Consider the following 27,302-nt stretch of genomic DNA (forward strand, 5'->3'; position numbering starts at 1 on the left):
CCTCCAGGTAGTGTTGCTCTAAGACACAGGCAGATCCACTACTACCCTCTGCATGCGTCTCTCCCCGACCCTTCCTGTTAAAGATGTTCTTTGAAACCAGTGAGAATGAAGACACAACGTACCAGAATCTCTGGGACACATTTAAAGCAGTGTCTAGAGGGAAATGTATAGCACTAAATGCCCAAATGAGAAGCGAGGAAAGATCTAAAATCAACACCCTATCATCAGTATTAAAAAAACTAGAGGAGCAAGATCAAACAAATTTAAAAGCTAGCAGAAGACAAGAAATAACTAAGATCAGAGAACTAAAGGAGATAGAGACACAAAAAGCCCTTCAAAAAGTCAATAAATCCAGGAGCTGGTTTTTTGAAAAGATCAACAAAATAGACCAGCAGTCAGACTAGTAAGAAAGAAAAGAGATTAGAATCAAACAGATACAATAAAAAATGATAAAGGGATATCACCACGGATTCCACAGAAATACAAACTACCATCAGAGATTATTAAAAACAACTCTATGTACATAACTCTAGAAGAAACGGATAAACTCCTGGATGCTTACACCCTCCCAAGACTAAACCAGGAAGAAATTGAATCCCTGAATAAACCAATAACAAGGTCTGAAGTTGAGGCAGCAGTTAATAGCCTACCAACCAAAATTAGTCCAAGTCCAGACGGGTTCACAGCCGAATTCTACCAGACGTACAAAGAGAAGCTTGGTACCATTCCTTCTGAAAGTATTCCAAACAATACAAAAAAGGGAATCCTCCCCAGCTCATTTATGAGACCAACATCATCCTGATACCAAAACCTAGCAGAGACACAACTGAAAAAGAAAACTTCAGGCCAATATCCATGATGAACATCGATGCAAAATCTTCAGTAAAATACTGGCAAACCGACTACAACAGCACATCGAAAAACTTATCCATCACGATCAAGTAGGCTTCATCCCAGGGATGCAAGGTTGGTTCAACATACGCAAGACTATAAACATAATCCACCACATAAACAGAACCAAAGACAAAAACCACATGATTATCCCAATAGATGCAGAAAAGGCCTTCAACAAAATTCAACAGCTCTTTATGTTTTCTTCTTTCTTCTGTCTTGATATTTCCTTTACAGACTACTATTAGGAATTACAACCTAATTTCAGGGTATATGATCTCACTAAATAACTAGAGTTTGTACAGATGAAAAGAGTAATATCTGGTAAATTTTCACGCCAATTTCAGCATTTAGGAATAATAAAACCAAAGATAGATAGACAGATAGATAACCAATGAAGAATGACAGAGTTAAACAGGATGAACTAGGATGATAAAAACTGAAGAAAGAAAATAGCTGTCAGAAGTCCAGATGTTAAGAGTAATATCATGCCCGTAATTTGCTTCAGAATAATTGGAGGGAGGAAAGGAGGACAAGTAGGTAGGTATATAGATTAAACAAGATCCACAATGAGTTAATAGTTATTGAAGTGGGATAATAGGTACACACACACACACACACACACACACACACATACACACACACTCTCAATCTCTACACACACACACACACAACTTGCATTTCAATATACATTGATATATGGATAAATATATTGATATACAAAATATACATTTCAATATACATTGAAATTTCCACAATAAAAAAGGTTTAAAGTACTATCAACACGAACAGAAAGAAAAGATATCATATAGGAGCCTAAAGAAAAGCTGAGCTTACTGGGATAACTAATTAGATAATGGATGTGCTTAGGGATGAAGAGAAGATTGACAAAAGAGACAAACAAGTCAAAGATGACCTCTAGGGAAAAAAAAAAACGAATCAATAAAGGTGTTAGGGCAATAGGATGGCCATCAAAAATACACACACACACCCCCTATGCTTTACATCAAATTCCAGAAGGCTTGAAAATATTTAATGTAAATAAAGCAAAAAAGTACCCAAAGAAACCATGAAAAATTATTTTATAAATACAAACGTCTAAAAATGATATTCAGAAGCAATAAAAGAAAAAAATTACTATATAAAACACTTTTAAATTAGGCATGGCAAAAACTACCTTATGCAAAGTCAAAGAAAAAATAACCTGAGAGGCCAGTAGTATGGAGACTGTTCACCATATCCTCTTATACACCGTGCCTTTTGAATTGTGAATCATATGAATACATATCTGCTGTATCTTTTAAAATAAAATTAAAGATATTTTTTACTTTTTATTTTTTAAGACCAGTCAAGTACAGTAGTGAGAAGCAGGAAAGAGTAGAACAAGTCTGATCTGTAACTGATGTGAACACTCAACTGAGAAAAGTCATCACCATTAGACCAGCTTATGTTTACATTTCAAAAAAACAGCGAGATGGCAACCAACCTTTAAACACAGGTATGCAGATGACCATTTCCAGAAGCAATGTAACACAGTGGACTTCAGCTCAGCTCTAGGGTAGTTCTAGCACTCATTAGTAAGCAAGCCACGTACTGTCTCTGAGCCTGTTTCCCTGTCCATCAAATGGAGGTATTTCCACCTGCCTACCTCTGTGAGTTAGTGTAATGATCAAATGAAATCATGAATATAAAAGCTCTTTAAAAAAAGCATAAAGTGCTTTATAATACATACTTTATATACATATAATGTACACTTTATAAAGTATTAAAACAATAGAGATGTCAAGAGAGGGATGTGGTTATCAGTGGAAGATGATGAATTTAGCCCATTCTAATTTGAAGTAAAGAGACAAAGATTTAGAATTCACCTCTTTAAATAGAGGTGATTATAAGTCACAAAAGTATATCCTTCACAGATCTCTGAAGGATAATCATTCAACAAACAGAAGTGTAATACTGCTGAACCAGAAAGGACCCTGAAGATCCTCTAAGCCTTTGCTACTCTGCATCACTTGCGAATGTATTAAAAATGCTGAGAATCTCAGGTCCCACCACAGACCTACTCAATCAGAATATGTACTTTAGCAAGATTCCCTAGGCAATTCATACAGACATTTTAAGTTTAAGAAGCACTGATAGGCTGGGCGAAGTGGCTCATACCTGTAATCCCAGCACTTTGGGAGGCTGAGGCGGGCGGATTGCCTGAGCTCAGGGGTTTGCTATCAGCTTGGGCAACATGGTGAAACTCCGTCTCTACTAAAATTCAAAAAAAAAATTAGCCAGGCATGGCAGCATGCACCGGTAGTCCCAGCTACTTGGGAGGCTGAGGCAGGGGAACTGCTTGAACCCAGGAGGCAGAGGTTGCAATGAGCCAAGATCATGCCACTGCACTCCAGCCTAGGCAACAGAGTGAGACTTCCTCGCAAAAAAAAAGAAGCAGTGCTCTATCTGTTTATTTTTCAGATAACAAAACTGAGGCCCTACCCAGTAAAGGGATTTACACATGTTCACATTGTTAGTAAGCAGCAAAATGCAGATCTGGACACAGGCTTGATCCCCTGGACTGGGTACACCATGTATTTGCTTCCCAGACACCCTGTTTCAAAACCTTTGAGACATCTTTGCCTTTCAAACCTCCTTCCCATTTCTAATTGGCCATCTAGATTCATCAATTCTTTCTTCACAATTTCTTTGGCATACACTGCTTCTTTTCCACCCACTTCATTCACTGCCCTAAAGCTACTGTTGTTCATACTATGAAAAACCAGCTTCCCTCTCCTGTGCATGTATCAACTTCCTCTTCTGCAAACAAGAGTGCACTTTCAAATAGCAAGCTCTATATAATTCCTTAAGAAGGTGCAAGTCATTAAAAAGCATTAAAGTTTAACATACTGATTTCAGGCAGAATTTGTATTTGAAACCCAGCAAGATTAGCAGCTATAACTTGGTAATTCTAACTCAAAAATCTTCACCTCTTCCCTTCCATTATTTCTTTCCTATTACCTCCTTTTCTTTGTCCTGGAACTAACTTTTACGTAACAAGGTCCTCCCATTTTAATCAAGCTTTATTAAAATACAGTTCATCATCCTTCAGTATCCTCAGGGGAATTCATTCCAGAACAGCCACCACCCTAATCCCCCACCAACACAGGTAAAAAAAAATCTGCAGATGCTCAAGTCCCTGATATAAAATAGCATAGTTTGCAAATAACCCATGCAACATCCTCTTGTATACTTTAAATCACCTCTAGATTACTTATAATATCTAATGCAAGGTAAATCCCATCTAAATAGTTGTTATACTGTATTGGGTATTTTTGCACTTTTTAAAAATTGTGGTATTGTTTTGATTTGGTTTTTTCAGGCTTGCCAAGTGAGCAACTGGGAGTGGAGAAGGACCAAAGAAATCTCTAACTGGTTTTGATCAACTAGTTGTGAACACATCTGCATTTGACTAGCCTATTGAGATTTTTTTTTTTCTGAATATTTTCTATCTGGAATTGGTTGAATCCAGAATCCACAGATGCAGAGGGCCAATTGTAAATTCAAAGTATCATCTTCTGAATTTTAGCTCTTACCATCCACATTCTCATGTCTTTATAATTCTCTCCTGTATATTCCAACCTAAGAAACCAAAGTATTTCAACATTTCTTGAGTACTCATGATGTGCCAGGCACTAAGCAATAAATCAAAGGTCTAAATACCTCTGAGTACATTTCCTCCATAAATGTGAAAAAATTAAAAGCCCTGGTCTCTGCCTCAGTTCCATTTCTGCACCAAGAAATGTTTATTTAGAGCAAATAAGATAGTCTTTTACAGATGTTTAGCCTCAATGGGGAAAACAGAACAGACAGGAATAAGCCACCCACAACATTAAGGCTAACCGCTCTGCAACAGCCTGTATGCTACTACAGCACTAGAATAAGAGAATCCTAAGTACAAATTGAGTTTGAGTCCATCTACATGGAAAAAAAAAAAAAACACAAATTGGGGGTACTTCAGTTCAAAATCCAGTTGTGAGTTATTTATTTTAGCGCTACCAAACACAGCTTTTGTGATACAGAATAAACTTAGCAGGACTGAGTTTGAGTCCTGGCTCTGCTATTGCACTTGGAAATGTATTTAACCTCTCTAAGCTTCAGATACTTCACTGTAAAACAGAGCTAATAATAGTTTCAACCTCACAGAGCTGTAATGAGGAGTAAAGAGAGGAAGTGTAAAGTACTTAGAACACAGGGCTAGTACATACGATAGTTCAATAATATTACCACTATTATCAATTACCCTAAAGTTTCCTCAGCCTTTAGTGTTAAGTTTACCTGTAGTTTCAAAATCTAGCCACCTAATTCAAGCTTTTACAGGCTCATGAAGGTACAGGCAAATGTGAAATTGAAAAACCATGTTTTAATTCCAATAAGCAAACAAAGTAAGATAGTAGTTGGGGAAACGCCTGAATTTAGAACCAAAACAGTTGGGTTTGAACTCTAGCTCTGTCATATTCTTTTCTAGGCCTTAGTTTTTCACCTGTTAGAGGAGAAGGGCATGGTTCTAACTACTATGGCTAAAAATACTATGAGAATTATTTTAAAGAGATTAGCTACTAAAAAGACAAGGCAGAATGGCAAAAGATAAAAAGGGAATGATGAGAAAGTCATTGATGAATAATTTTTAAAGGATATTTCTAGAATGACTGTGATAATGAGCTATAAATCTCAACTGCAAAAAAAATATGGCAGCAAAAGGTAATCACTAATTGGACTAAAATGAACACCTGTGTTAAACTAGATCATACGAAATAGGTCATTCTTGTCATCCCAAACTAAAACAGGGTTGAGAGGCAAGGAGTAACAGGGCACATTGCTCTAAGAATGTAATTCTCTGCAAGCCTGGCTGCCAAAACTGCTGAAACCAGTTTTAACATTTATCCTTTTTATACAACCTCTAACCTTTTGTTTGTTCTCTCTCTGTCTTTTTTTTTTTGATATGGAGTCTCGCTCTGTCACCAGGCTGGAGTGCAGTGGCGCAATCTCAGCTCACTGCAACCTCTGCCTCCGGGTTCAAGCAATTATCCTGCCTCAGTCTCCTGAGTAGCTGGGACTACAGGCGCGCACCATCACACCCAACTAAATTCTTGTATTTTTAGTAAAGACAGCGTTTCACCATGTTGGCCAGGATGGTCTGGATCTCGTGATCTCGTGATCCACCCACCTCGGCCTCCCAAAGTGCTGAGATTACAGGCACAAGCCACCATGCCCGGCCCATGCATTGTCTTAAGCATCTCCCTACAAACTGTTAGATGCAAGGGCATGCACTCTCACACACACACACACACACACACAGAATCACAGTTGAGAAATCAGACAATACCTTGACTGGGTGACCAAAATTAACATTACCAATGAAGGACAAATGAACATCCAGAAGCGATACCTTATAAAGGACATATTATCACCCATGCAATATTCCAAATGAAAATGTATAATCTTAATCTAATCATGAGGGAAACATCAGACAAACAGAAAATGAAGAATGTTCTATTTTTTTTTAAAGGGAGTAGGATCTGTATTATGATAGTGACATTTAAAATAAGACAAAGGAAAAGCTGTAGACATGTTCTACACTAAAAGAGACACAACAGCTAAATGTAATGCTACCTACCCTAGACTAGATCCTGAACTGAATGAGGAAAATTTCTGTAAAGGACATTATGGAATCAACTGATGAACCTCAGATTAAAGTATCAATATTAAATGTACTGATGTTGATAACTATGCTGTGGATATGAAAGAGAATATCCCTATTCTGGGAAATATACACTCCAGTATTTAAGGGTAAAGGGTCATGATGTATGAAACAACTTTAAATGATTCACATAAAATTATGTATCTGTATACATATTCAGAAAGAGAGCAAGCTTACAAATGAAGCAAATGGAGTAAAATGTTAACAGACAAATCTGGGTAATAGTAAGCAGGTGTTCTGTAAAACAGAAATGTATGAAATAAAGTGTTTCACATTTGCAATTTTTCCCTAAGCTTGAAATTCTTCCCAAATAAAAATTTAAAAAATAAAATAAAGACTGTTCTTTTCCACCTACAGGATAATGTCCAAATTCCAAATTCCAAAGCATGGTATACGTGGCCCTTTATAATCTAACTCCAAACTATTAGTACTACTTCTCTCTGACACTGCGATATAAGAAATGTATGTCTTCAGCCCTTGTTTCTAGCACACAGCTCCTAAAACCCTTGGTATAGGGGGACAGAAGCATCTTTTGTTATGATGTAATAATTGGTAGTTTCCAGTTCTTGACACAAGAGCTCCTAAGACCCCTGGAATCTCTGGAGTGATGTGTCTTTTGCATGCTAATGAGATAACTGGTGGTTGGAGTCCCTCAGAGAGCTTCAGGACAGAAACACAGAGGCCTGATTAGGGGGTTAGAACTTTTAGCTCTACCCCTGACGTCCAGCAAGGGGAGAGAAGCTGGAGATTGAGTTAATCACCAAGAGCCAATGATATAATCAATCATGGCTACATAATAGGACCTCCTTGAAACCCTAAATAACAGAGCTTGGAGAGCTTCTGCAATGGTGGACACATAGACGTGCCAGGGAAGTGGCACATCCAGAGTGGGCATGGAAGTTCCACGGCCCTTCACCCATACCTTGCCCTATTTATCTCTTCCATTGGCTGTTCCCAGGTTGTATCCTTTGTCATGAACCTATAATAATAAATAAAATGTTTTCTTGAGTTCTGTGAGCCATTCTAGCAAACTACTGAATACAAGAAGGTCATGGTAACCTTCAATTTATAGCTGACAGCTGAGAAGTAAAGGAGCCCTGAGACCTGGGACTTGCGACTGACATCTGAAGTGGGAGCAGCCTTACAGGACTGAGCCCTTAACTTGTAGGCCATAACTCCTGATAAATAGCATCAGAATTGAACTGAATGCAAGGATACTTGTCAGAAGTGTCATAAGTAGAACAGTACAGACTGTCCCAGGTACAGATGGTCCCTGACTTAGAAGGTTTGACTTAATGATGCTTTTACTTCACGATGGCATGAAAGTAAAATGCATTCAGTAGAAATCATACATGGAGTACCCATACGACCATCCTGTTTTTCACCTTCAGGTCAGCATTCAATATATATTTTTTTTAATTTTGAGACGGAGTTTCGCTCTTGTTACCCAGGCTGGAGTGCAATGGCGTGATCTTGGCTCACCGCAACCTCCGCCTCCTGGGTTCAAGCAATTCTCCTGCCTCAGCCTCCTGAGTAGCTGGGATTACAGGCACGCGCCACCATGCCCAGCTAATTTTTGTATTTTTAGTAGAGATGGGGTTTCACCATGTTGACCAGGATGGTCTCAATCTCTTGACCTTGGGATCCACCCACCTTGGCCTCCCAAAGTGCTGGGATTACAGGCGTGAGCCACCGCGCCCGGCAGCATTCAATAAATTACATGAGATATTCAATACTTTTTTTAAAATCAGCTTAGTGTTAGACAATTTTGCCCAACTATAGGCTAATGGAAAGTGTGTGAGAACACAGGCTAGGCTAAGCTACGGTGTTCAAGAGATTAGGTGCATTAAATGCACTTTCAACTTAGCGATGTTTTCAGTTTACAGTGGGTTCATCAGGACATAACCCCATTATTCAGTCCAAAGGCATCTGTACTCTCCAACTCTTTTCCACCGTCCTCCCCTATGCTCCTAAACTCTGGCCTCACTTAATTATCCACAATTCCTTTTTATACCTTCTTATCTTTTTGCTCAAGCTTGTCCCTCTGCTAGATGCATTTCCCGTCTTTCCCACTTCAGTATTTTTTTTGAACCATCTCTTATATTACACTAAAATGGCCTAGTGACATACTTGTCTTACTCATTAGATTATGAGTCCCTCTAGGGCAAGGACACATTTATCCTGTGTCTGACAAATGGAAACAGCAATGACAGTAGCAACAACTAACATTTTTTGAGCACTTACCATAAGCCCAGCACCTTTTTAGGGAAATTTATGACTCATTTAATCCTCTCAACAACCCTACAGGGTAGACTATTATTATGCCCATTTTACCTAAGTTTCCCTGAGGCATACAGAGATTAAATAACTTCCACAGTGCCTAACTTAGTTTAGGAACATAGGAAATGGCTGGACTAGAACTTAAACAAAAGCAATCAGGTTCTAGTGTCCATATTCTTAACCACTGTGGGATACATGGTAGAAACTCAAAATATAACTGTTGAACTAACGACGATATAGAACAAAGTTGAACGCAGTATTTGTAGAATGAAAATATTTGAGACAAAAGCATTTGGCAATTGAAGAAATGGAGGCACACAAGTGTTCACAGAGCTACAGATAACCTAGTCTTCTCACTGTAAAGGTTAAGACCCTGAGGATCAGAACAAAGCAATTCTTCCAAAGTTACCTTAGTTACACTGAGGACCAACTTTACAACAAGTCTTCCTATGCAACCACATTAAATGGGTGGATCACGAGGTCAAGAGATCGAGACCATCCTAGTCAACATGGTGAAATCCCGTCTCTACTAAAAATACAAAAATTAGCTGGGCATGGTGGTGAGCGCCTGTAGTCCCAGCTACTCAGGAGACTGAGGAAGGAGAATTGCTTGAACCCAGGAGGCAGAGGTTGCAGTGAGCCGAGATCGCACCATTGCATTCCAGCCTGGGTAACAAGAGTGAAACTCCGTCTCAAAAAAAAAAAAAGGAATACTTACTTGCTGTAAGAAGCTGCAAAACCATATTCAAGTATATTCTGGTATTCCAAGAATAATAGAAGTTGGAGAAAGAAGTACACTAGAGTATAATGCAGTATGTGATACACAGAAGGAATTTAATACCAATTAATTGGCCAGGCGTGGTGGCTCACAATTGTAATCCCAGCACCTTGGGAGGCTGAGGCGGGCAGATCATTTGAAGTCAGGAGTTTGAGACCAACCTGGCCAAGAGGGCAAAACCCCATCTCTACTAAAAATACAAAACTTAGCCAGGTGAGGTGGCATGCACCTGTAATCCCAGCTACTTGGGAGGCTGAGGCATGAGAATTGCCTGAACTCAGGAGGTGGAGGTTGCAGTGGTTCATGCCTGTAATCCAGCACTATGAGAGGCCAATGCAGGTAGATCACGAGGTCAAGAGTTCGAGACCAGCCTAGCCAATATGGTGAAACCCTGTTTCTACTAAAAATACAAAAATTAGCCAGGTGTGGTGGTACATGCCTGTAGTCCCAGCTACTCAGGAGGCTGACGCGAGGGAATCTGAACCCAGAAGGCAAAGGTTGCAGTGAGCACAGACTGTGCCACTGTATTCCAGCCTGGACGACAGAGCGAGTCTCTGTCTCAAAAATAAATAAATAAATAAATAAAAATAAAAAGAAGACAAATATTTCATGACACATGAAAATTAATAATTTCAGTATCCTTAAAGTTTTACTGGAATACAGCCACACTCATTTGTTAACATACAGTAATGGGTTTTTTCTGCACTACAGCAACCAGTTGAGTATTTGCTACTAAGACCCTAGGAGGCCTAAGACAGAAACATGTTAACTATCTGGTCCTTCACAGAAAAGCTTGCTAACTCCCTTGTCTCTCATGCATCAGAAAGTAAGGTCCATAAAGGCAGTGCCTCTGTCTTGCTTGCTGTTATTTCCAGCACCTAGACAGTCCCTGGCATTTACAGGCATTCAAACAAAATGGATCATAGCTAAGAGTCTTTCAATTGCACTGATCCTTACAGGATACCTTAAAGAAGACAAGAATGTCATTGAGAAAAGTGGTATTGCCTTCATTCACTAAAATGTTAATGTCCAGGTATACAGGAGAAGCAGTTTTCTCATTTTTTAGTTTTTGGATAGTTATACAATATCAAAAATGCAGCAATTCTGCAGTTAAGAAATTCTGCAATTTAGCCGGGTACAGTGGCACACATCTACAGTCCCAGCTACTCCAGAGGCTAAGGCAGAAGGATCCATTTGAACCTAGGAGTTCGAGGTTGTAGTGCATTACCTGTGAATAGCCGCTACACTTCAGCCCAACCCTGAACAATATAATGAGACCCAGTGTCTCAAAAAAAGAAAAAAAAAAGAAATTCTGCAACTCTACAGTGTCTTCATCTAATAATCAGGCTGGCCAGGGACTGTGGCTCACGCCTATAATCCCAACACTTTGGGAGGCCAAGGTGGGTGGACTGCCTGAGCTCAGGAATTTGAGAACAGCCTGGGCAACATGGCAAAACCCTATCTCTACCAAAAGAAAGTACAAAAATAAGCCAGGTATGGTGGCATGCACCTGTAGTCCTGGCAGCAAAACCCTGTCTCTACACCTGTCTCTACAAAAAAAAAATATATATATATATGGGTTTCACCATGTTGGGCAGGCTGGTTTCCAATAAAATATACATTATAATTTAGATAGATAGATAGAGATATAGATATATAAGCCAGGCATGATGGTGCATGCCGGTGGTCTCAGCTACTCAGGAGGCTAAGGTGGGAGGATCACCTAAGCCCAGGGAAGTCAAGATTGCAGGTGAGCCATGATTGTGCCACTGCATTCCAGCCTGGGCAATCTTGTCTGAGAAAATTAATTCATCATCATCATCATCAGACTGGTGTCTTTTTTTTTTAAGAGAAGGGGGTCTCACTATGTTGCCTAGGCTGGACTCAAACTCCTGGCCTCAAGCAATCCTCCTACCTCAGTCTCCCAGGTAAGCTAGGACTACAGGTGCATAGCACCACGCCCAATTTATACTGATGTTTTTGATAGAAATGTATGACTATCACCAGTCAACCAATCACTCCAGAGCACCTAGGCAGCTACTCTTTATTTTATATTTATATTAAACATCTGCCACGTAGAATAAATTCCAATAAGTCAATTCATGAAAACAAGTCTAAAATACCTACTACATATATAAATCTATAATGGTACCAATTCTATCCTGTAATGAGTGTAGTGCTGTAAAATACCCAAGACCTGTAACGAGCACCCCACAGCCTACCTGCCTACCTTGCTTCATAATCTATTTGCAGAATAAAAAACCAGAAAGCTTTCTTCATGTTGCTGCTTCTCATGGATGCCTAGAAATTAATGTTTTAGTGGATTAAAGCAATACTGACTTCCTTGAGGACAATCTTATTTTCATTAAAAGGAGACAACGTTAAAAAAAAAAAAAAGGCTTTTCAAAATCCAAGACTATTTTTATTTCGTATTGTTTAAAAGTTTAGTTTTCTTGATTAGCTCTCATACAAAAGAATGACTGGAATTGAGGAAGGAAATAATTCATATCCCCTGAAAGACATAAGTAGATTGGCAAACACAATACTTACAGTTCCAAATCCTGTGCCTAACAATTCAAAGAAGGCACTTTAAAAGTATCTATTAAATAAATGGCTCTCAGTTTTTCCTGCTCCGCACTCAGAATTAGTTTGTTGTTGTTGTTGTTGTTGTTGTTGTTGTTGTTGTTTGGTAGTTGTTTTTTTTTTTAGACAGAGTTTCACTCTTGTCAACCAGGTTGGAGTACAGTGGCACAATCTCGGCTCACTGTAACCTCTGCCTCCCAGGTTCAACCAATTCTCCTGCCTCAGCCTCCCAAGTAGCTGAGATTATAGGCACCTGCCACCACACCCAGCTAATTTTTTGTATTTTTAGTAGAGATGGGGTTTCACCATGTTGGGCAGGCTGGTCTCAAACTCCTGACCTCAGGTGATCCACCTGGCCTCAGCCTCCCAAAGTGCTGGGATTACAGGCATGAGTCACTTCGCCCGGCCCAGAATTAGTTTTAACATAGGCTAATGTGAACACATGAATTATTTGTATTTAGTGTTAAACCCTTAGTCACAAAAGGTAGTCATGTTAAATAGTATAAAGTTTTTCCTGGAAAAAAAAAAACAGATCATTAGCCCAATTCTCATGTTTACTTTTATGATTTACTAAGTCTGATTCTCACTTTTATGTTTTCCCTTTTTTCTTTCCCGGGAGTCTGTTGAAAAAGCCAAAGGCTGCCGCTAGTTTCAGCTTCCTGGCATTCCTCATTATTTTCAAAAACATCTGACTGCATCTTTTGGACATTATAAAAACCACAGTAGGAAAAAATGTCAGCTATTTCAATGGACCAACAAAGTGAGAATCCAAAGTGATAAGTTCTGATGCTCAACCTCAGCATTATGCGTCTTGGCCTCTTAATAAACTAGCATTTTCACAAAGAATGGGTAAGCAAAATGCATAATAACATTACCACTAAATAGGGTCTACAGCAATCAACACCAAATATTATACAGAATAAAACACTTGCCATCAAAAATCCCACAATCACCAGATGGTTAGTCTTTCAGAAACTTAAAGAGGTAGAGAACAGAAGTTCTTAAGTAGAATATTTAAAAAAAAAAAAAAAAAAAGATAGGCATGGTAAGTACTCAGGGACAAAACAGGAAGACTGGCCATTTAAGCTCCAGAGGGACATTCCAAAGTTTCACTCTAATTCACACCATAAAAGGGAGGTGGGAGGATAGACTCTGAGTGTTCTGCCCTTAAAGAGAACTTTAAAATACAGTCTCTCCTCGGTTTCAATTCTCGCCTAAAATACTCAAAGCTGTGAGGCTAATGTACCAAAGCATTGAGCGAAGGTTAAGAAAAAAGTTCTCGGCCAGGCACAGTGGCTCACACCTGTTATCCCAACACTTTGGGAGGCCAAGGCAAAGTCAGGAGTGCAAGACCAGCCTGGCCAAGACGATGAAACCCTTCTCTACTAAAAAAAATTAGCCAGGTGTAGTGGTGGTAGCCTGTAATCCCAGGTACTCAGGAGGCAGAGGCAGAGAATTGCTTGAACTCGGGAGGCAGAGGCTGTAGTGAGCCGACATCATGCCACTGCACTCCAGCCTGGGCAACAGAGCAAGACTCTGTTTCAAAAAAAATACAGCTTTGCCTCCATTTCAATTCTAGCCTAAAATCCCCAAAGCCGAGGCTAATGTACCAAAGCATCGAGTGAAGTTTAAGAAACAAGTTCTTGGCTAGGCGTGGTGGCTCACACCTGTAATCCCAGAACTTTGGGAGGCTGAGGCGAGCGGATCACCTAAGGTCAGGAGTTCGAGACCAGCCTGACCAATGTGGTAAAACCCCATCTCTACTAAAATTACAAAAATTAGCTGGGCATGCTGGCAGGCACCTGTAATCCCAGCTACTAGGAAGCTGAGGCAGAAGAATCGCTTGAACCCAGGAGGCGGAGGTTGCAGTAAGCTGAGATCACGCTGTTGCATTCCAGCCTGGGTGATAAGAGCAAAACTCCATCTCAAAAAAAAAAGCAAGTTCTCAACAAACCCAGCCAAGCACAGTGGGAACAGTTCACAAACCTAGGTTCTGTTTACTTCTCTGCCACAAGCAGAAACAAGACACAACACAATCTGTAAACTAACGCTCTTTGCTAAATCCTTGAGGGCAAGAATAAACGGACCAAGTCTACCTGTTTCACTTCAAAAGGCTTCAGGTTTTACATCTGTAAAATTCCATGATTCAAAATTTATGTTTCCATCTTAAAATAAGATGGAAAACAAGGTTATGTGACACTAATCAAGAAGGTATACTATGGGCCGGGCGTGGTGGCTCAAGCCTGTAATCCCAACACTTTGGGAGGCCAAGGCGGGTGGATCACAAGGTCAAGAGATCAAGACCATCCTGGTCAATATGGTGAAAAACCGTCTCTACTAAAAATACAAAAAATTAGCTGGGCGTGGTGGCACGTGCCTGTAATCCCAGCTACTCAGGAGGCTGAGGCAGGAGAATTGCCTGAACCCAGGAGGCGGAGGTTGCGGTGAGCCGAGATCACGCCATTGCACTCCAGCCTGGGTAACAAGAGCAAAACTTCGTCTCTAAAAAAAAAAAGAAGATATACTATGAATTGTAAAATTCCAATGTCATGTTTCCATTCTCCATGTACTCTTCTACATTTATAATCTAAAGAAGCAACTACTAAAATACTGTACAAGGCATTGAAAAAATTTAACAATATAAGACATTACTTATGTCATTAAACCTGAAACAAACCATAAAACCTAACATGTGGCTAGGCGCAGTGGCTCACGCCTGTAATCCCAGCACTTTGGGAAGCTGAGGTGAGCGTATCACTTGAGGTCAGGAGTTTGAGACCAGCCTGATCAATATGGTGAAACCCCGTCACTACTAAAAATACAAAAATTAACCAGGTGTGGTAGCAGGCACCTATACTCCCAGGTACTCAGGAGGCTGAGGCAGAATTGCTTGAACCCAGGAGGCGGAGGTTGCAGTGAGCTGAGGTCGCGTCACTGCATTCCACCCTGGTGCCTGGCAACAGAGTGAGACTGGTCTCAAAAAAAAAAAAAACCTAAAATGTTTCAACCTCTCTCTTAAGAGAGATGTCTTTAATTTTTCTAAAACACCTTTAGTTTGTAGGTATACACAATCCAGTATGTTACAAATGACAAATTTCTTTTTCTCCCCAGCAGTAACATGTCTGGGAGGTAAAAATACACAACTTATCAAAAACACACATTTGGAAACTATGAAAATCTAATTTTTTTTCATTCTACCATACACTTCACTTTAGGCCCAACTTAGTAGTTTCAATTCTGCTTGTGCTCTATTTCTAGTCAATTTCATTGCTGAATTTTCCACCACAAAGAATTGTGATCTGTGGAGAAATTTTAAAGTAAACCCTAAATAAACATAACTTTTGCTTTCAAAAGAAAACTCATTTTCACAGGAAAAAGAGAAACAAACAGAAAAGAACATAAATTCCTAATAACAGGCTGTCACATAAAAATAACGATTTCAGGATGCTGATATCAAGTTTCTGAAGCTTCCTCATATTGTTTTATTTAAGAGAGCCAAAGCAGCACAAAAATTGCCATCAATTTATTTTGCAGATACTCAATTATGCATTACACTTTTTCTTCGAGTTACAAGGGGCTTAATAAATACTTGCAGAAGGAATAAACGCACACAGCATGGTACTACATTGCGTGAGGCACACATTCCTGATAAGATCAACAGCCTTGCCAACAAAACTGATTTTTTTTAATACTAGAAAGATGATTAAATTAGATTAACAAATGTAGAGTATCCAAATAAACATAAATATATGAAGGGAAAATATTTATCCTGTACTGAGAAATCAAACTTTAGATCTACTTTTCTGCTTCTATCACATATACATATATATTTTTTTGGTATGGGTTTCAATATCATTGAATCCAATCTTTCCTTCTTCTCTTTAGGCTGTAAAGTTCTTCGAGGGAAAGTTTCATAAACAAAAAGACTGTACATGAGTTCCTACTAAATCATCAGCAGAGTGTCAGGCACAAGTGCTGAGGGAAATAAAATATAAAACCCGATGGTCCCAAATTTTGAGGTAATTAAAACTTTTCACCAGAACCCGGCAAATAGGAAACACCTAGATTGTTAGTACCTGTGTTGACATTCTGTGTGACTGTAAGTTACCAGCCAAGCGCAGTGGCTCATGCCTATAATCCCAACACTTTGGTAGGCCAAGATGAGAGAACTGCTTGAAGCCAGGAGTTAGAGACCAGCCTGGGCAATATAGCAATACCCTCCCTGTCTCTACAAAAATAAAAATGAAAATGAAAAAAATGAGCCAGGCATGGTGGTATGCACCTGTGGTCCCAGCTACTTGGGAGGCTAAGGCACATAACTTGAGCCCAGGAGCTGGAGGCTGCAGTGAGCCATGATTTAATCTCCCAAGCAGAAAAATTCCAAATAATTTATGCAGATACTCTACCCTCAAGAAGAGGGAGCACAAATCTCACTCAAGTGTGGACTACATATAGTGACTTCCTTCTGAAGAGGGCAGGGGGGAAAGATTAACCTTACAGCAGAGAAACCTGACAAACACTACCTGTGGCAGTGTAATTTTTAATAATAAATACATACTTTGGTCTTTGTACACAGTTCCTGGTGAAGAGCTCTTAAAACCCCTGTAATTCCCTGGGAGTCATAGGCATGTTAGGAGAATCTTTTCATTTAATATTTGGTCTTTGACCCCAGTTCCTGACACAATGCCTAGTCCCTCAGAATTTCCTAGGTGATAGGAACAGCCTTTGTTCTAATGAGGCAATTCTTGGTGGGCTCCTAGAAGGAGGATAGTCACCAGAAAGACCAAGCCATGATCAGAAGCTTGGAACTTTCAGCCCCATGCCCCATCCTCCAGGAAGCAGAGAGGGGCTAAAGACTGATTTAATACCTGATCATGCCTACAAGATGAAGCCTCCACAGAAATCACAGAACTACAGGTTTTGGAGAGCTTCTGGGTTGCTGAACATGTGGAGGGTGGAGCAGACATGAGAGGGCATGAAAGCTCTGGGCCATTTCCCCCATACTGTTCCCTGTGAATATCTTCCAACTGGCTGTTCATCTGCATCCTGTGTAACAGTGTTTATTTTAAAAAACAATAAATGCAAGCAAGGTGCTTTCTTGAGTTCTGGGAGCTGCTCTAGTAAATGATTGAGCCTAAGGAGGGGAACACAGGAACTCCCAATTTATAGCTAGTTGGTCAGAAGTTCCAGAGACCTAGACATGACTGGCATCTGAAGTGGGGGGACAGTTTTATGGGACTCTGCTTTTAAGTTGTGAAATATGACATTAACTTTAAGGAGATCGTGGCAGAATTGAACTGAATCATAGGACATCATATTGGTGTTCACACAAGGATTGCTGGGTGTGTGGGGGAAAACCTCCACACATCTAATGTCAGAAGGGTTATGTTGAGAGTATAATAGGAGAAAACAGCTAGTTTGCTTTTCCTATAATATGCTACCTTAGCTGGTGATGATAAAAGTATCAACAGTAGGGCCGGGCGCGGTGGCTCACGCCTATAATCCCACCACTTTGGGAGGCCAAGGTGGGTGGATCACGAGGTCAAGAGATCAAGACCATCCTGGTCAACAAGGCAAAACCCCGTTTCTACTAAAAATACAAAAAATTAGCCAGGTGTGGTGGCAGCTGCATGTAGTCCCAGCTACTCAGGAGGCTGAGGTAGGAGAATTGCTTGAACCCAGGAGGCAGAGGTTGCAGTGAGCCGAGATCGTGCTATTGCACTCCAGTCTGGGTAATAACAGAGAAACTCCGTCTCAAAAAAAAAAGTATCAACAGTAATAAACTGGCCAGGCATGGTGGCTCACGCCTTCAATCCCAGCACTTTGGGAGACCATGGTGGGTGGATCACTTGAGGTCAGGAGTTTGAGACCAGCCTGACCAACACAGTGAAACCCCATATCTACTAAAAATACAAAAAATTAGCCAGGTATGGTGGCAGCTGCATGTAATCCCAGCTACTCAGGAGGCTGAGACAGAAGAATAGCTTGAACCCAAGAGGCTGAAGTTACAGTGAGCCAAGATTGCGCCACTGTACTCTAGACTGGGCAATAAGAGTGAAACAGTTCAAAAAAACAACAATGACAACAGTGATAAATCATGTTAATAATATGTACATGCCGGGCGCAGTGGCTCAAGCCTGTAATCCCAGCACTTTGGGAGGCTGAGGCAGGTGGATCACGAGGTCAAGAGATCAAGACCATCCTGGTCAACACGGTGAAACCCTGTCTCTACTAAAAATACAAAAAATTAGCTGGGCATGGTGGCGCACGCCTGTAATCCCAGCTACTCAGGAGGCCGAGAAGGGAGAATTGCCTGAACCCAGGAGGCGGAGGTTGCGGTGAGCCGAGATCGCGCCATTGCACTCCAGCCTGGGTAACAAGAGCGAAACTCCATCTCAAAAATAAAAATAATATGTACATAAAATATGATGAAAATGGCACTTTACCTCTTAGTCTTGCTCCCAAAACACCACCATCCTAGTCTAATCATAAGAAAAAACATCTATTCCAATAGAGTAGCATCTGACCAGTACTCAAACTGTCAAGGCCATCAAAAACAAGGAAAATCTGAGGAACTGCCACAACTAAGAGAAGACAAGAGACAGGACAACTAAATACAACATGGTATCCCGATTGGATCCTGGCACAGAAGAGCATCAGGTAAAAACTAAGGGTTGGCTGGGAGTGATGGCTCATGCCTGTAATCTCTTGATCGGTTGAGTCCAAGAATTTGAGACCAGAGTGAGATTGATTTCTACAAAACATTTTCAGCCAGGCGTGGTGGCTCACACGTGTAATCCCAGCACTTTGGGAGGCCAAGGCGAGCTGATCATGAGGTCAAGAAATTGAGACCATCCTGGCCAACATGATGAAACTGTCTCTACTACAAAAAAAAATACAAAAATTCGCTGGGCGTGGTGCGTGCACCTGTAGTCCCAGCTACCTGGGAGGCTGAGGCAACAGAATCGCTTGAACCCAGGAGGCAGAGATTACAGTAAACCAAGATTACGCCACTGCACTATAGCTTGGCAACAGAGCAAGGCTCCATCTCAAACAAACAAACAAAAATTTCGAATTAGTTGGGCATGGAGGTACATGCCAATATAGTTTCAGCTACTTGTGGGGGTGCTGAGGTAGGAGGATCGCTTGAGCCCGGGAGGTCAAGGCTGCAGTGAGCCATGATCATGCCACTGCACTTTAGCTTGGGTAACAGAGTGAGACCCTGTCTCAAATAAGCAAACAAAGGACCCAACAAGAGATGAATGAATAAACAAAATGTAGTATATACATACAACAGAATACCACCCACCTTAAGTGAAATGCTAACATATCCTACAATACAGATGAAACTCGAAAACATCACAAAGTGAAGTAAGCCAAACACAAAAGGACAAACAGTATATAATGCCACTTATATGGGGTACCCAGAGTAGTCAAATTCACAGAGACAGAAAGTAGAACAGAATTTACCAGGGGCTGGGGGGAGGCAAGAATGGGAGTTGTTTTCTGTTTGGGATGATGTAAACATTCTGAAAATACAGTGATGATGGTTGTATAACATTAAGTATGGTTTTAATGCTACTATATTGTATAATTAAAAATTATTTAAACAGCAAATTTATGTTGTGTATATATTTAATCTCATTTAATCACAGTCATCCAGGCTGTAGTGCAGTGGTACAATCAGGGCTCACTGCAACCTTGAACTCCCAGGCTCAAGCAATCTTTCTGCCTCAGCCTCCCAAAGTGCTGGGGTTACAGGCATGACTCACCAGGCCTGGCCACAGTTGTTTAAAACGAAGAAAATCTAAATGAACTATGGACTTTTTTAGTCAATAATATATTAATATTGGTATGTAAATTGTAACAAATATACTACACGTTAAGGCAGATGTTAAGAATAAGTGAGGCCAGGAGCAGTGGATCATGCCTATAATCCCAGCACTTTGGGAGGCTGAGGCGGGCGCTCACCTGAGGTCAAGAGTTCAAGGTTAGCCTGGCTAACATGGCGAAACCTAGTCTCTACTAAAAATAGAAAAATTAGCCAGGCGAAGTGGCACACGCCTATAATCCCAGCTACTCGAGAGACGGAGGCAGGAGAATCACTTGAACTTGAGAGGCAGAGGTTGCGGTGAGCAGAGATCGCACCACTGCAGTAGTAGAGCCTGGGTGACAGAGAGAGACTCCATCTCAAAAAACAAAAAAGAATAAGTGAAACTAGTTGTAGAGTATATGGGAACTTTTGGTATTATCTTCTCAATTTTTCAATAAATCTAAAACTGTTTTCTGACTGGGCACAGTGGCTCACGTCTATAATCCCAACACTTTGGGAGGCCAAGACAGGGGGATTTCTTGAGGCCAGGAGTTTGAGACCAGCCTGGGCAACACAGCAAGCCCCCATCTCTGCAAAAAAAAAAATTTAAAAATTAGCTAGGCACCGGGCGTGGTGGCTCCTGCCTCTAATCCTAGCATTTTGGAAGGCCGAGGTGGGTGGATCACCTGAGGTCAGGAGTTCAAGACCAGCCTGGCCATCATGGTGAAACCCCATCTTGAAAAAAAAAAAAAAAAAATTAGCTGGGCATGGTGGCACATGCCTATAGTCCTAGATACTAGGGAGGCTGAGGCAAGACAATCACTTAAGCCCAGGAGGTTGAGGCCTCAGTGAGCCAATGATCACACCACTGCACTTCAGGCTGAGCAACAGAACAAGACCTTGTCTCTAAAAAAATAAAACTAAAAATAAAAAAGTAGAAATACTTTTTTTTCGAGACAGAGTTTCACTCTTGTAACCCAGGCTGGAGTGCAATGACGCCATCTCCCCTCACTGCAACCTCCACCTCCAGGGTTCAAGCGATTCTCCTGCCTCAGCCTCCCAAACAGCTGGGATTACAGGCACCTGCCATCATACCTAGCTAATTTTTGTATTTTTAGTAGAGATGGGGTTTCACCATGTTGGCCAGGCTGGTCTCAAACTCCTGACCTCAGGTGATCCACCTGCCTTGGCCTCCCAAAGTGCTGGGATTACAGGCATGAGCCACCATGCTTGGCCAAAAATAGAAAAAAAATAGTTTCTTCGTGGGCTAGGCACAGTGGTTCATGCCTGTAGTCCCAGCACTTTGGGAAGCCAAGGTGGATAGATCACCTGAGGCCAGGAGTTCAAGACTAGTCTGTGAACATGGCGAAACCCCATCTCTTCTAAAAATACAAAAATTACCTGGGCAAGATGGTGCACACCTGTGGTCCCAGCTACCCGAAGGCTGAGGCGGGAGGATCACTTGAACCCGGAGGAGCAGGTTGCAGTGAGCAGAGATCGTACTACGTCATTCCAGCCTGGGTGACAGAGTAAGACTGTCTCAAAAATCAAAAACAAAGAAAATGTGTGACTAGTTCTTGCTTAAGTTACAATAAAGTAAGATCACATAGAAGCAAAAGAAGACAAAATTAATTAACAGTCCCATTTGACACAGTCAAGGAGCTGATATTGATTATAATTAGTACTCATATATGGAAAAGTTCAGGAGTTTGCAGTATTAACTTTTCAAGCATTATAGCCACTTCTAGAATCAACAGGACTTAATGAAGATTGAAATAAATGAGTCAATAATAACAAGGATACTCTCTATCCTAAAATGAAAATACACCTTAAAAGGTGGTTCTCAGCTAGGGGTAATTTTGTCCCCTAAGAAACATTTGGCCATGTCCAAACTTATTTTTTACTGTCAGGACTGGGGAGGTGCTACTGATATCTTGGGATGTGGCTAAACATGTAATAGCCCACCCTCACTCCAAAATGTCAACAAACCCCATCTTAGAAGAGGGCTGGGAACCACTGAATCTATGTTTTGAGACAACATTATCATAGAACTCCTAAACCAACAGAGCTTGTTTATTTGTTTAGAAATATTGATACCTTGCCAACCAGTATGGGATGCATTAAAGTGTATGGTTTTGAAAGTATTATTTAAAGGAAAGGTAACAACTGGCATTCCAATTTATCTAAACCTTTGAAATTTTGTAACAGCAAAAAAAAAAAAAAAAAAAAAAGACAACAAAATAATGCTAAAAACAAAAAAACTAGACACACATAGATACTCCATGACTGACTATCACAAACAATACTGAGTAAAAGAAACCAGACACAAAATAATACGTTTTGCACAATTCTATTTATATAAAGCTCAAGAACAGGTAAAAACTGATCTTTTATGTTAGAAGTCAGAAAAGTGGTTCCTTTGGAGAAAAAGAAAAAGTAGAGATGGGAGAGAACATAAGGAGGACTTCCAGGATGTTAATAATTGTGTATTTCTTTTTTTCTTTTTTTTTTTTTTTTACAGAGTCTCACTCTGTCGCCCAGGCTGGAGTGCAGTGGCACAATCTCGGGTCACTGCAACATCCGTCTCCTGGGTTCAAGTGATTCTCCTGCTTCAGCCTCCCTAGTAGCTAGGATTATAAATGTGTGCCACCACATCTGGCTTTTTGTTGTTGTTGTAGTTGTATTTTTAGTAGAGACGGGGTATTACAGGCATGAGCCACTGCGCCCAGCCAAAATTTTATATTTCTTAATCTGGGTAGTACTTACGTAACTGTTCACTTGGTGACAATACTAATAATCCGTGTAATTTACTATACACATTTAAAACTTCAACAAAATTTTATAGATACCATTTATACACTAAAAACCAGAGCACTTTGACTCCAAAAGCTAAATTAATGTCAAATGCAAAAGTAAAAGTGCTTTGTTATATAGGCTGCCTTCCAAGAATTCAAGGATGACACCCCCAGGAAGCTGTAAATAGCACACTCAGCACTCATATAGCATTCAGCTGTACACTTAAGCCACTATATATCCATTGGCACCAATCCAAAAATTTGCCAAACACTAACAAATGAGGCTGAAATTATTCCATGAACTGTTTGCATCAGTTTTCCCAGTGTTAAACTGTTAACTATTATCAAAGAACAGGCTCTATGAAGTAAATTAAGCTTCCTCTTTCTTAATCCCACATGCTCTCAAAGCTCCCCCAAACTAAACACTTCTTGGCCCCTGAACTCCTCAGGACTTCTCCAGGCTGTTAACAATGCTCCTTATTCCCTCTCCCTGTATCCACCCTCACACTCTACCTCCTACACACAAAAAAAAACCCTACATTAATGCTCACTGCAGAAAGAGTCTCCCCAGCCAGACTTCTACCCTCTCCCATTGTCACAATACAATCCAAATGCCCACTACCCTCAAACTCCTACTATTCAGAAATTTCCTGCCCAACAGCATCACAAAACCAGGGCACATGGTATCTTTTCAATCCTCTTCGATATAGTAACACAAAAAGCTGTTGCTTCTGCAAGCTCTTCTGCCTGCCTACTCAATGGCAACCACTGTGGTTATTATCTCCAACTCTTCCCTTTAGCCCCCGCCTCCTTTACTGCATTCAAATCCATTTCACTTTTCAACCACTCTCTCCCTACAACCTCTCCGTTCTTCTTTATGAATCCTTCCTCAGTCCCACTGGCAGCTTATGGAAAGTTGGAGGAGTGTTATGAAGGAGCTTGCTCTGTCCTGTGTAAAGGTGGTGGAGGAAGGCTGCCGAAGTCTCAAGCACGTGCGTGGCTGCAGAGTCAAACACTGGATTCTGCAACCCAGCCCCACCACTTACTAACTGGAAGGCTCTGGGCAAGGCTCAGTGTCCTCAACTGCCAAATGGAGGTAATAAAAACAGCTAACTCAGAGTTGAGGAAATTCAGTCAACTAATGGTCACCGAGCCCTTTGCACAAGTCCAACACGGTAAGATCTCAATAAATGACAGTTACCCCTAGGTCCTCTTCTTGGAAGGAGGAATAAACGGAGAGAGGAAAAGGTACTTTCTTTAGGTCTCTTTAATGCTAAGATTCCTACAAAATCTCCCCTTGGGGGTACAGAGGGAAGGTCACGGATATAAGAAGGGAAGTGCTCTACAGATACGTGAGTGAAACAAAAAGTTTTGTCAGATCCCCCAAATCAGTGTTTCCCCTTCTTATCTCCCGACAAGGTAGAACCAAGAAGTCCCCAACACCTTTCCCAAAGTATGAGGGAACACATGAATATACACATCAAATCCTCCTTCCACAGAGACTCCCTGGAGGGAATGAAGTAGGAAAGAGTCCTCCTCATTATTAACATGCGTTCCTTGGGACTCGGAGAATTAGGAAGTCTCAAACACATTTGTCTAAAGAGGTTGAATACTTAATTATCAGGGAAGATTAAAAAGCAAATGGTAGAAACCCCAAAGTCTCTTCCTGGGCTCTTGCACGACAGTACAAACTGGTCTCTCTGTAAGAGGGGATGACCAGGTGGGGAAAGAAAGGGAAGTGCTTTCGCCATGGCCCTTGGGACACAGGGGCTTTCCCAGGTCCCTTGCGAGGGGGACGACAAGGGGAAGGGTCTGCTCAAGGGAATCCAAGGCTCTAGGTGTGGGGAAAAGCTGCCTCGGGCCGGGGCCCCAGGGACTTTCGATGGCTGGCTGCTTGTTTCCTCACAAGCCCATCTCCTGTAACTGGCTTCTCCTAAGACTCTGGGATCTCCCGGAGGTTCGGCCATCACTGGACCCCTCCCTGCACACGATCTCCTGACAGCCTTCCTCAGTCCCGCGAGCCCTCCGGGTCCTTGCTCTGGGTGTCCCGGCTCGCGGGGTCAGCCCGGAGCCAGTAGGCTCTCCACGCTGACCTGCCAGGTTCCCTCCCGAGCGCCACGAGCCGCGGGCTTACCTGCTGAGACGGTAGCTCCACATGCAGGGCCCGCGCAGCAGAACCCGGAGGCAGCGCCGAGGCTGGGCCCGGGGGTGGCGGGGGGACCGGGCCCCCGACCGACGCGGAGGCGCTCATCTCGATCCAGGGTCCGCCAAACGGCGGGGCGGGCGCTCCACCGGCATCGGCCGCCGCCTCCTACCCTCCACCCGCCGAGCTCCGGCAGCCTACAAACCCGCCACCCAAGAGGCAGGACTGCTCCTTCCCAACACTGGCCGCTGCCGCTGCCGCCGCCGCTGGCTAAGGAAGAGCCATATTACCGCAGTGCAACCCCTCCACCCCGCCGAGACCCGGTGCGCTCATTGGCTTAGCTCTCAAGGGGGAGGTACCCAGCGGCAAAAAACGGACGTGCTATTGGGTAGAAGGTCTGTCCATCGCCGGCCTGACTGGACTAGGGGGCGGAGGGACTCGAGGATGGCCTCAATTGCGTCTGTCAAGCAAGAGTGAAACCTGGGGCGTTTCTTCTTTTTTTCCCAGTCTAATTGGTTCATTCACTACCAACAGGCAGAGTCTCCTGTTGGAGCCGGAGGGGCCATTGCACGAGGTCGCTGTCAATTGTCACTAAAGGGAAAGAGGGGTGGGGTCTTGATTAGGTAGAGCGCGCCCCTGGGCTCCAGTGTCACGTGCGGGAGGAGGGAGAGTCACCTGATTAGGGAGTATCAGTCTTCTGAGTCACTTCCGCCTTTACTGGTTGCCGTGGTAACAGGCTGTGGAGGGCGGAGATCCGCTTGAAAACCGGCTGGGTGGCGATCGCTTGTCTGCCTTAGCAGGCCCATGTGTAATCTTTTCCCGAGGCATTCTCATCGGCGTGCAGGAATTGAAAAGGAATGCTTTATGGTTCAGCAGAGAGCCACCACGCAGGCCTGAGCCACCACTGGAACCTGAGAACCGTCGGGCGGTCCCACCACCTCTTCCACCACCAACTCCAACCCACAAGTACACGCCCCTTCCCGCACTCCTCTAACTAGTACGCTGAGCTACAAGGTGTGCCAGGCACCCAGGACGCCGATTCACCGCTTTGGGTGGGTTGCTTGTGCTGTTCCTAGAAAGCCTTTGCTACTTTTCTCCTCCTGACTTAATGTTTTCTTATCTATCAGTCTCAGCTGGGGCAGGAGTCCTTTCTTCCAGAAGGCTTCTATGAGCCTCTCTGGGACCTCGAGTTAGGAACCTTGACTCTACCATGATCCGGATTATTCTATTAATTTTTTTTTGACAGTGCCTCATTCTTTTGCCCTAGCTGGAGTGCAGTGGCACCATCAGGAATCACTGCAGACTCGACCTCCTGGGCTCAAGTGATCCTCACGCCTCAGCCTCCTGAGTAGCTGGAATACAGGCATATGCCACCACGACCAGCTAATTTTTAAATTTTTTGTAAAGATGGGGTCTGGCCATATTTCCCAGGCTAGTCTCAAACTTCCAGGCTCAAGTGATTGGCTCCAGCCTCTGCCTCCCAAAGTGTTGGGAGTACAGGCACAAGCCACTGGGCCTGGCCACATTGTCTTTTAACACACACAAGCAGCCACCCTCCTTCACACACACACACACACACACACACACACACACACACGGTGAATTCCTCAAGCAAAGGGACCTTGTCTGGTTCATCTCTGCATCCCCAGTGCCTGACAGAGAATCAGGAAATGGTTTTTGTGCAGTGAAGGCCCAGCTCAAATGCCACCTCTTCCATGAAGACTTCTTCGATCCACAATAATAGCATCTCCAGCAATTGCTTCTGTAATAAATAGCATGAGTCATTCTGCAGGATATTGATCTTCCTTTTTTTACCCCTAGACTGAATTTTTCCACCACCTGGATGACCATAGCAGAAAGAACGTAGTGTTTTAGAGTCAGACACGAGAGGAATCAGGCACTCTGGAATCTTGGCTCTGCCACCTTTGAGGGCAAGTGAGCTCCCCTCTCTCAGATTTAAAGTAGTAACAGGGTGGCTGTAGGGATTAAAGTAAATCAGCATATGTAAAGTGCCCACACAGGACCTAGCACATAATACTTGCATTTTAAATTTTTAAACAAAATGTAAGCATACTGTCTTTCCAGGGTGTTTAGAAGCCTGAAAAACACCTTGGATCTTTTCTCAGAGCTGGACCACAAAGAGCTCCCACTGTCTCCTGTTCTGACACATTGAGTGGTTCCTCAGGGCTGAAGCCTGGGGTGCGTGGTCAGGTGTTTGTTGAGAAAGGAGTCTCTGGGAAATCCCAAATCTTGTCTGGTTGAACTCATGTGGTACC

General features: G+C 42.1%; 1 protein-coding gene across 14 annotated transcripts in view; it reads right to left on the minus strand.

Annotated features, from left to right (window-relative positions):
* UVRAG (UV radiation resistance associated) overlaps positions 1 to 25,338 on the minus strand; it is a 319,164-nt gene extending 293,826 nt beyond the window's left edge. For 10 of the 14 annotated variants that reach the window (XM_078340195.1, XM_078340191.1, XM_035265389.3 and 7 more), the window contains exon 1: positions 25,018 to 25,338. In XM_078340195.1, coding sequence (XP_078196321.1) covers positions 25,018 to 25,134 — 117 coding nt within the window. In that variant the 5' untranslated portion in view covers positions 25,135 to 25,338. Of the gene's footprint in view, positions 1 to 21,489; positions 21,624 to 25,017 lie in introns of all 14 variants that reach the window. The other 4 variants (XM_078340197.1, XM_078340194.1, XM_078340196.1 and 1 more) reach the window with 2 other exon arrangements.
* Positions 25,339 to 27,302: the final 1,964 nt, after the last annotated feature.

This window comes from Callithrix jacchus, chromosome 10 (assembly GCF_049354715.1).
Source record: "Callithrix jacchus isolate 240 chromosome 10, calJac240_pri, whole genome shotgun sequence".
Classification (NCBI taxonomy): domain Eukaryota; kingdom Metazoa; phylum Chordata; class Mammalia; order Primates; family Cebidae; genus Callithrix; species Callithrix jacchus.